The sequence below is a fragment of the Euprymna scolopes genome, chromosome 15 (genome assembly GCF_053919585.1).
Source record: "Euprymna scolopes isolate OS-2025 chromosome 15, ASM5391958v1, whole genome shotgun sequence".
Taxonomy (NCBI): domain Eukaryota; kingdom Metazoa; phylum Mollusca; class Cephalopoda; order Sepiida; family Sepiolidae; genus Euprymna; species Euprymna scolopes.
In genome coordinates this window covers 106,157,412-106,168,698 of record NC_136496.1, presented here as the reverse complement: position 1 = coordinate 106,168,698, position 11,287 = coordinate 106,157,412, and the positions used below count along the sequence as shown (strand labels likewise).

Sequence of the window (11,287 nt, the reverse complement as noted above, 5' to 3'; positions counted from 1 at the left end):
AATTATGAACGTAGACTTGTTTATAAATATGGTGATTATATTTTCTCAATTGAGTTATTATTTTGGCATTTCACGTGTATAATGTGCAGTGGCGTTCAGAGGTGGAGGGGGGGGGAGCGATAACCCCGATCTTCTAATCCAATTCAAACTATTTTTCTCCTGTTTCTTAACACTAAAACTTATCATACAGTAGTCGCTCATAGGCATCACTTTGACATCATTAGAGTTATATGTACCGTTTACGATAAAACTTACGATTTAACATTTACTGGATGGATTTCTATTAGTATTTGGTCTTGTTTTTGAGTTTTAAGCGATTATAGAGACTCTAAAGATGAGGGGGTCTCATGACTACCATCTTGTTGTTGGTTTAAGTTAAGCGCTGGGCACTACTTGCGTTTCAAACTTAATAAATGCTTTAAAATAAGTTAAACACCAAAACCTTATCCAAGTGCAAGTAACTTATCTTGTGTTTGGTAACATTTATTTCTTATATGTTTATTTCTTGGCCACTATAGTAATAAATGCCGATTTTTTTTATTGCTGTTATTATTATCATCATAGTATTTATCATATTATTTAATTATTATATTATTTATTTATTACATAAATATGGTTTAAATAAGTTGTTTAGAGGTACTGCCAAACCATGGCAAAATCTATTTCACCATAAACAATTTAAGTAACTGAAATAATTAAAGGTTTTAAGAATAAGTCGACATCCTAGCATGTTAGATTTTTCGTGTTTTTATTTTTGAAGAGTCTGACTCGGGATAAAGGTTGACAATCTTTTTTTTTTTTTTTTTTTTTTTTTTTTTTTGAAAAAAACGAACGATTTCTTTTAATTACAATCTTGAAATAAATGAAATCAATCAGTTAGCACAGGAGAGTGTTTGATACTTTTTTTTTCTTTTTTGAAAAGGAACAGTTCCTTTAAGAAATTGAAATTCCGAAATGAATAGAGGTATTAATTATCTGAAAATATGTTTATTATCATCATCATTTATTTATTTATTGTATTGAAGGGAACGAACAGCTTGTTTAAAGCACATAAAATTTGGATACTTATGCAGAATACCATGCTGAATTAAAAATTATTTATAAACCCATTATCAACATGGGGAAGTGCGTGAATTTTTCACCCAACAATTTAATAAACAAAACTAACGGAAAAATTAAAATTTTGAAATAAATCACACCGACGAACGGTTTATTTACAAGGGATTATGTCCATTTCCAGAGAAATTCGTGATTTTCTCCACTTGTCCCCATTCGAACTCTTCAAAAGTGAATAGAAAACAAAATAAAATTCATAAGTGATAAGTCTTTTATAAATAGGTATTTCTTATTCCACTTTTATCGATTTTGTTTTCTAATATTAATACAATAAAATCGAAAGGGCAATATAGAATCGTTCATTTCTGAATTTCTTAGATGAGGATTAGTTATTCGTATTATTTGGATTCTTCGGACTACTGTTCTCATCTTGAGTGTGATTTTCACAACGTTTCAGTTGATGTAACCAACGATCTTCTTCAGGTGTATCGTCGACCTCGGGAATGTTTCTATCAAACTCAGGAAATTTGGACAGGATTTAGAATGGAACCCTTTATTTACTTCACAAGGGTAGCATGTTCTTGTTCCATCAGCCACGACTGGATAGAGAATGGAACAAGAGCATGCTACCTGCGTGAAGTAAATAAAGGGTTCTGTTCGAAATTCCCGAGTTTGACAGAAACATTCCCGAGTTTGACAAGATACACCTGAAGAAAGTCAGAGGTTACATCGACTGAAATGCTGTGGAAATAATACTCAAGATGAGAACAGTAGTTCAAAAAATTCAAATAATATGAAGAACCATTCATCTTTGAGAATTTCATATAGACATAACTAATCGAGTTAGTGTGACGTCACATTATTGTCTCCGTAGAAACGAAACTGGACCGCGCATCCTTTGAATAAAGAAGTAGAATTAACCCTTTTTCTAAACCTCTACAATTAAGAAAGAGAAAAAAAAGTAAAATTATTGTCTCTGTATGGAATGTAAAATGGTTGGAAATAACGAATCATCATTAATAATAAAAAGACTTAATTCGTGTGCATCAGCCCATCAACTCGGCATACAAGTACTGGCATCGGTGAATGATGAACCACGTAATCACTAACGCTTCCCAAAAATGTGCGACGAATTTTCCCTTGACCTCTTGTACCTGTGATTATCATTGCCACATTTTCTTGCTTTGCAATTTCCACAATTACTTCCCCTGGTCTGCCGGCTCCTGTTCGGAATTTTCCTCTTATCTAAATATGAAAAAGAAAAATCATCCGGATTAACTGTGGGGGAAAAAAAACAAAAAAGAAAAAAAAAAAAAAAACAGATCAGAAATATAAGCAAAGTTTGCTGCTACTTGAATTTGCTTGTTGTTGTTTTTTGTTCTTTTATTTATTTATTTTTTTTTACATAAACCGCTCTAGACAAGGCATGAAGCTACTTGATGTAGTAGCTAAAAAGAATGGAAGATGATTATCAGAAAGATAGATGTCTATGTATCTTAGTTTTGAAAAAAAAAAAAACAGAGTAGGAGGAAAACAGGAAGAGAGTTCCACAAGCTTCCGGTTCTTGGAAAGAAGCTAATGAAATAGGAAGCTGTATTTTATTGAATTATCAAAATTGAATTTATGAAGACCAGTAAAACAAGCTGAAACGAAGGAAGTAGGGAATCGTCATCATCATCATTGTATCGGGCAGGTTGCCTGGATGTAATTGACTCTTTCCCTCTACATGTCTTTATCTTCCATGGCCTTAGGAAAACCATCAAGTTGCAATCCAGTGTCTTCTGTCAATAATTTTGTGTACATCTTGATAGGTCTTCCTACTTTAGTGGTTCCATGTTTAAGATCCAACAGTACCACATCACTAACGACCTCATCTTTTCTTCTTTAGTTCGGCATATCATGTTCTTTCTCTTATTACTGAAGAGATTCTGAGCAACCGACCATACAGGCGGCTAATGGTTGGGTGTGTTTTCCAGTTTTAGTTAAACACTGCACAGAGCATCCTAGTGTAAGTTCCATCTAACTTACAAGTTTTTTTTTTTTTATTATTGAGAGTCCATTCTGGTGAATCATAAAGCAACACCGTCTCCACTATGGCTCTAAAAATGTTTTTCTTGATCTGCTTCAAAAGGGCAGATTTACATAACTTTCACTTTCAGTTTATTAAGGGCACTCGATATATATATATATATATATATATATATATATATATATATATATATATATATATATATATATACGTTTTATTTTTTATTACCGTATCTTTCTGTTAAGTTACATTATTGTTTCAGCTACTCGGCCGTTTTTTTTGGGGGGGGGCGTCTGTAGCTTCCTCAGACTTTTACAGAAAGTCTGAGGAAGCTATAGACGGCCAAAAAAAAACGGCCGAGTAGCTGAAACAATAATGTAAATTAACAGAAAGATACGGTAATAAAAAATAAAACGCATATTTGCTCTACAACAGTATTGAGCACTTTCTTCAGTTTTTATTAATTACCATTTCCACTATATATATATATATATATATATATATATATATATATATATATATATATAAATTAAATATGCGTTTAACTCTTTTTCAAAGTGTTTTTTAACATGTTTTATTAACTATTTGCTCTTATATATATATATATATATATATATATATATATATATATATAGTGACCTTTTGTGTGTGTGTGTGTGTGTGTGTGTGTGTGTGTGTGTGTGTGTGTGTGTGTGTGTGTGTGTGTGTGTGTGTGTGTGTGTGTGTGTGTGTGTGTGTGTGTGTGGAACGGTCTATCAAACCACTCTATCAATTTTTGGTCTACAGACTTGAAACTTGACAAATAAGGAATTTGAACATGTGGAACAAATTTGATTTGGTTTTTCAGCCGATATAAATAGCTGCTAAGGGGTAAAAATTGAAAAATTGGCAGCCTTAATTTTTATCTTTCCGTCATGCGCAAATATATATTCATATGCCTTAATTTTTAAAGTTTTGATATTCATGTCGTTAGCTCATATGGTAGCAAGTACCACTGGATAGCTAAATGTTTTGGTTTCGGTTCTAACTGATGACTCCCAAGTCATAATGTTTATTTTTTACTTTTGAAATCACTACTATATATTTGGTACAATATAATAGTCAATAGAGAATTGGTTCTTTTAATAATAAATATGGAATCTGTATAAATAAAAATATCATATTTAAGCGTATGTTATGATCGGGCAATGTCAGGCGACCTGCTAGAAAAATATAGATTGTGGGTACTGAATGAACATTTGTTTTTGATAAGATTCTTACCCTTAGCGCTTGTAACTTCTCTTTATACTTGTTTTCCAGCCTAGTAACACGTTCTTCTATATCAACCAGCAGTTGTTCAACCACGGCAGTATCTAGAAAAAGAAAATGCGAACACTTTTTAGTTCATTGGAGATCGAAAAAAGCAATTTTTTTTTTAATTAAGGAGAGGGCGTTTACTCACTGGCCATTGTAAAGTTATAAAATTCTGGGCAATGAATCAACACTAAGACGTCATCTTTTCTTTTCAAGTTGTCGACGTACCCTAAAAAGAAGAGAAAAAGAAGACATTTTTAATGGCAAGAACTAATATTCTTTGTTGTGTATATGGATTATCTCCTCTTTGATAATCCAAGCTATGAAAGCTGTGCATTTCCGCTTTTCAAGTAGACAACTAGTAGAATTCTTAATCAAAAAAAAAAAGATTACTAGACGAAATCTCTCGACCTGTTTTCATTACAATTTATTCAATTAAGGGTAATCTCCAAAAATACCGTTAGGGCTTACAACATGGCCGCCAGAAGAGTCAACAAAAAACTGCGAATAAAATATATAAAACTCGTAATTTCTGTTTTTAAAGTGGGTTGTCAATTTTCTTTATGAAATATACTTCCAAAATAAACTATTACAGTGGTTTAAAACATAATAGAAGTATTATTTTTTTATTTTTTAAAAACAATGTTTACAAAATGTCTACGAACGTGCGGTCACTGTGAGCTCGTAGGGAGCCTGGACATTTAAGAGACTTTCTTCTCTATGAGTGATAAATGGGAGAATATTGTGAATATGGATTATCTCCTCTTTGATAAACCAAGCTATAAAAGATTGTCAAGTTGACGAGTAGTAAGATTCTTAATTGAGTAAAAAGATTACTGTGGTTAGAAGCAAGAAAGAGAAGTCTTACCGTGGGTGCTCAGCGAGTGAGTACAGGCGAAGAAAAGGAAGAACAAACATGGCGGCCAGCATTTTTATTTCGTCCGTTCTCGCATAATCTCGTGTGTGCGTGAAGATGGAACCTATAAAACGATGTTCATTTCTGGGTGCTGGGAGATGATTCCCGGCCAGCCAAGAGAGAAGAGACAGAGGACTGTAGCGATAATCTTTCTTGAACATTCCGTTTGTGTATTTGAGGTGAACCCCCCCCCCATTTTACGTCAAGCTATTTCGGCGATGGCCAACGCAGGTTTAAGCAATATGATTAAGCCTTTTAATGGCGACGGTGATGTGGTGGCGTGGCTTAAAAAAGTGGACCTTGTAGCAAGGATTCAGAAGCTGGATGATGTGGCCGCAGTAATACCACTGTTTCTGGAAGGGGACGCACTGGCCCTCTATTTGGAGCTCAGCGAGCGGGAACAGGGTGATGCAGACGCCATCAAGGGTCGACTGATCGAAGCTTTCGCAGAGGGGCCTTTCGAGGCCTTTAATAAGTTGAAAGAGAAGAGGTGGACTGGTGAATCTGTGGATGTCTATGCGAATGAGATAAGGAGATTGGTTGAGTTGTCGGGCATCAGAGGATATGCCACGAGTCACGTAGTCAAGATGACTTTTGTTACCGGGTTCCCGGAAGAAATATCGAAAAGGTTGCAGCAGGTACCGGGGGTGGAGACGCTGGATGTGAGTGAGCTGCTTAGAACTGCGAAAATTTTAGTGAGCACCCAGCCCACGGAGCCTGGAGGAACGACAGCAACGGTACAGCAGGATGTGGGCAGGAATCTGCCAAACCCGGGGATCGCATGCTTCGAATGCGGGGGACCACACATGAGAAGAGACTGCAGGAAGTTCTTGCAACGGACAGTGTGTTACAAATGCAATCGAAGAGGCCATTTAGCAGTAAAATGCACAAGTTCGGGAAACTGGCGAGGGGAGGCCGACGCGCCAGCGGCCGCCCCGATTCGAGAATAGAGGCGCACCCGCAGCAGATGCCCAAACAGAAGATTGCGGTGGAAGGACGGGAAATTATGGCCCTGATTGACACTGGCTGCACCACTACCATGGTGCACACTACCCTGGTCGGAAGATGGAAAGGGAAGGGTGAAGTAGTGGCATTTGATGGGTCGCGAGTGAAGTGTCGAGGGAAGAAGACTGTCACTATTGATATTGCTGAACGTCGGATGAGGGTCCATGCAATTGTCACTGATCGCCTGGTGCCTGGTGTCCAAGCCATCATTGGAATGGATGTTATATGCCGCCTTGGAGGTGTTACCATCACATGTGACAATGTGAGTTTCGGACTAGCTGAGTGCACGGTGACGGAGAACGCTCCCAGAGGGATCAACAAGGCCGGGGAGGAAAGAAAATTGTCGATCAAAGATCAGGACTTCCGAGCCGAATTCGACGGAGAGCGGTGGACGGTGGAGTGGGCATGGAAACATCAAGCGCCATCGCTGACAAACAGGGTGGCGTGCTACACAAATTCGCTTAGAGGAGGGGCGAGAAAGGAGTTTGAGCAGGAAGTCGACCGATGGATTGAGGAAGGGATACTGATGCCTTGGACGGATGATGTGGAGTCGGGCATTTTGCCGTTGATGGCCGTTCTGCAAACAACTAAAGGGAAAGTAAGACCGGTCCTGGATTTCCGAGAGCTGAACGGCCATGTTAAGTGCCATACGGGAGGCGACACCGTAGATGTGTGCAGTGAGACCATTAGGGAATGGAGGCAGATGAATGGCGCATCTACATTGGTAGATCTAAAATCTGCCTATTTGCAACTCCATGTTGCCAAGAAGCTCTGGAAATATCAGTTAGTCAAGTACAAAGGCAAAACCTACTGCCTTACACGAGTAGGGTTCGGGTTAAATTCGGCACCCAAGATTATGTCAACTATCCTCAGGAAGATTCTGGAGACAATGGGAAAGGGAGATGGGGTAGTGAGCTCATACATAGACGACATTCTGGTGAATGAAACTGTGGTAACTGCCAAGGAGGTGGTAGCTCATTTGAAGAAGTTCGGCTTGGTCGCCAAAGAGCCGGAAAAATTAGACGGAGGGGCTGCTTTGGGCCTAAAACTGAAACGAGGTGCGTCAGGCGGCCTAGAGTTTCGCAGGGGAAACGAAATCCCACAACTGAAGCAGGAGCTCAACAGACGTGAACTTTTTTCCATATGCGGAAAGTTGATCGGACATTACCCCATTGCTAGCTGGCTTAGACCAGCATGCAGCTACATAAAGAGACACGCCGAAGGACAAGGATGGAATGATAAGGTGGGAGAAAGAACGGTAGCCATGATGGAAGAGCTCCTGAAAGAAGCAGAACGGCAAGACCCAGTCCGGGGAACCTGGAACATACCGCAAACATTGGATGGAGTCGTGTGGTGCGATGCGAGCAGCATTGCAACAGGGGTCGTTTTGGAAATTGGAGGAGTAGTTGCAGAAGATGCAGCCTGGTTGAGGAAAAAGAATGACGTCAGCCACATCAATGTGGCGGAATTAGACGCGGCAATAAAAGGAGTCAATCTGGCCTTGAAATGGGGACTACGTGACATCTGCATCAAAACAGACTCCGCCACGGTGTTTGCTTGGCTAAAGTCTCTCATTTCAAGCGAAAAAAGGATAAAAACGAGAGGGGCTGCTGAGATGTTCGTGAAGCGCAGGCTTGGGGTGCTGGCTGAGCTGATGCAAGAATTTTGTTTGAAGCTTCGCGTAGACATGGTTGCTTCTGAAAAGAACCGAGCAGATGCTCTCACGAGAGTGAAGAAGAGTTGGCTGTTGCCAAAGAAAGATGTTGTTGCTGCATCGGATCTAGATGATGTTGGTGTGCGAGAACTGCACAATTTGCACCATATGGGGGTAGAGAGGACTTGGTACTTAGTGAAAAAAGTCGACCCAAGGATCACCAAGGAGCAGGTGAGGCAAGTGGTCAGGACATGCGACAGATGTCAGTCGATTGATCCTGCTCCAAGCACGCATGAAGCTGGCCAATTGGAGGTGAGTGGGACCTGGGAGAGACTGGCATGCGATGTCACCCATTACAGGGGTGGACTTTACCTTACCATGATTGACTGTGGGCCCGGGCGATTTGCTCTATGGAAGAAGCTACGTGGAGGAACAGGCAATGAAATAGCGGCAATCTTTGATGAGGTGTTTTTGGAGCGAGGCCCCGTGGAAGAGTTGTTAACCGACAACGGGACTGCGTTCAAGTCAGTAGCAGTGACAGAAGTACTGAAGAAATGGAAGATCCAACAATTTTTCAGAGCTGCCTACAGACCCAGTGGCAACGGGATCGTAGAGAGAAACCACCGCACCATAAAGGCAGTTGCGGAAAGAGGAGGCACCTCACCTGAGCAAGCCGTCTTCTGGTATAACATGTCGCCTAAACTGGGACAAGTACCAGAGACGGTCCCGCAACTGTCAATGTTTGCATATTCCTGGAGGCATCCCAGGGTGGAGCCGGCAAGCCGAGAAGTAGAGGCCACAGGGACAATTAAACTCGGGGACGAGGTATGGGTGAAGCCACCGGGGGCGCGCTGCACCACACAATGGAGTAGGGGTCGCGTAACTGGGAGGAACACTAGTAACAACATTGTGGTGGGAGGAGTCCCGAGGCACATTCTTGACGTCAGACCAGTTGAGGGCGAAGCAGTGGAGGGGAGTATGCAGCCACAGGAGGAGGACGAGACACCTCAGAGGCCAAGTAGAGAGAGGCGACCGCCACAGTGGATGAGAGACTATGAAATGTGATCTTGAGATCAGGGAGGCATGTGGTTAGAAGCAAGAAAGAGAAGTCTTACCGTGGGTGCTCAGCGAGTGAGTACAGGCGAAGAAAAGGAAGAACAAACATGGCGGCCAGCATTTTTATTTCGTCCGTTCTCGCATAATCTCGTGTGTGCGTGAAGATGGAACCTATAAAACGATGTTCATTTCTGGGTGCTGGGAGATGATTCCCGGCCAGCCAAGAGAGAAGAGACAGAGGACTGTAGCGATAATCTTTCTTGAACATTCCGTTTGTGTATTTGAGGTGAACCCCCCCCCCATTTTACGTCAATTACTACACAGTCTCTTCTCCTGTTTTCATTACATTCTTAATATCTCGCTAATAATACAATAATTTACAACAAAATCCCACTTACTCAATTAGTTTCTTCCCTTGAACTGCTAAACTTTGGAATTCCCTCCCGAGTTCCTGCTTTCCTGACTATACCGACAAGCAGAAGTTCAAATGTAATATGAACAGACATCTCGTTGCTAAACTCTGGACATAGTGTCTCTGTAGATTTGATCCTAAATAGTAGGCCAAAAAAATTCAGTACGCAAAGTTAAGACATTGGAAGTGAACTTGGTTTATCTAAATATGGAATGAAAGTTAGTAAACATGAATCAAAGTACGAACCCATATGGAAATAATTTCTTTCAAATTTTTTTTTTTAAATGTTTCTTATGCTATCATTAAACAATAAAAAAAATAATAAACTTTCATTTTTTTTCCATTTCTATAAATATTTTTTTTATTGTTTTAACAAATATTTGGCAAATATACCCAGTGAAACAAGTGCAAAAAAGATTTAAGCAACTGCACTTGCAGGGATAGTCGAAATCTTAAAAAGATCTCTCGGTTGGACTACATGAGATAGTGGATAAATGTAATGTAAACAAATTCTTGTTGTGACATCCCATAAATAATCAAATTCTACCCAATTTACACCATTAATGATTACTAAATTACCACCTTACATTCATTAACCCCTATCCTCGAGTGGTCTTAAGGCCTTGATGAGTGATGTCTCTCAAGTAAAAAAAAGAAGTCAGTAAGGCACGAATATGCAAATCCATTGGAACACTACGAGAACTGGTGTGGTCCTTGGCCTTGGTAGTAACATTTGATATGAATTGCGGTATAAAAGTTATGTTAATGAAGGAAGAAAATGAAGGATATGTACGAAACATGATGATGTTTGTCCATCACATGAAAAAGAATGACCATGATCATGCAACTGTTGTCAGTTCAGAGATGGCTTAGTAGACCGATTCAAACTTTGAAGTATTTTACCACATGTTGGACACCTGTGGGATGATTCTGCAACAAAGGTGCTGACTGCTCTGTCTTTTCTAATGTCACATTTCCTTTTGTGTTCTTCATTGCGTGCGGATCCAGCAACTGTAGCCGTTTGTTAGTTGCGGCATGCCAAGAATATATACACACACACACACATACACACACACAGATGTATGCTTTTTTTTGTTTTGTTTTTTTTACATAGGAGTCACCACTTATCAAGGCCCAGAGGCCACTCGAGGATAATAGTCAAAGAGTGTACAGTAGTCAATGGGACAATATCATAGCAACCGTTAGAAGTGTAAATTTGGTAAATTGGATTACTTAAGGGGAACGGCTCATCAAGAACTTGTTTAAATTGGACTTGAAGACGACCATATTGTAGTCAGCTGGAAAGCTGGAAAGCAGGCAAACGGAAGAGAGTTCCACAGGTGTGCAGTTCTAAGAAAGAAGCTTTGTTCATGGAATCTACGTTTAGGTTTAGGTACGGATAAAGAGTGGGGGTAATTATTGATAGTGGTTTCAGCTAGACGGGTGTTTTTCGTGAGAGTTTGGCGAGTGGGGGGGGACCATAGATTGGAGCTCAGACGAGCACTTGCCATGAAAATACCCCAAGACAGCATGCACACACATACAAATGACTACACTGTAACACGCATATACACAATCATAAATTAGAGGCATAAAAACATTTATTACTTTTTTAACTTAACTTCCTCTTGTTTTTAAACATTTAATACGAATTTAATAGCTGTAATAAACTAACGACAAGAGAATGACAAGAATGATGCGCAAAAAAATGGGTCAGTATGGATCCAGTTAAGAGTAAGGCAGACATAAAATGACTCCCGACTCAACCCACTTCCTCATTTTTGATGACCTTGTGCCTAATTTGTTAAAAAAAAGTCTTTTTATATTTTTTACAAATAAATAATTCAAAGTCTAGTATCTGTTCTG

General features: G+C 39.5%; 1 protein-coding gene across 1 annotated transcript in view; it reads right to left on the bottom strand.

The window, feature by feature from the left end:
• Positions 1 to 780: 780 nt before the first annotated feature.
• LOC145294053 (universal stress protein YxiE-like) overlaps positions 781 to 11,287 on the bottom strand; it is a 29,978-nt gene continuing 19,471 nt past the window's right edge. The window contains exons 2-4 of the mRNA XM_080141044.1: positions 4,527 to 4,607; positions 4,346 to 4,437; positions 781 to 2,301 (exon numbers count right to left, since the gene is read on the bottom strand). Coding sequence (XP_079997170.1) covers positions 2,089 to 2,301; positions 4,346 to 4,437; positions 4,527 to 4,607 — 386 coding nt within the window. The 3' untranslated portion in view covers positions 781 to 2,088. The remainder of the gene's footprint in view (positions 2,302 to 4,345; positions 4,438 to 4,526; positions 4,608 to 11,287) is intronic.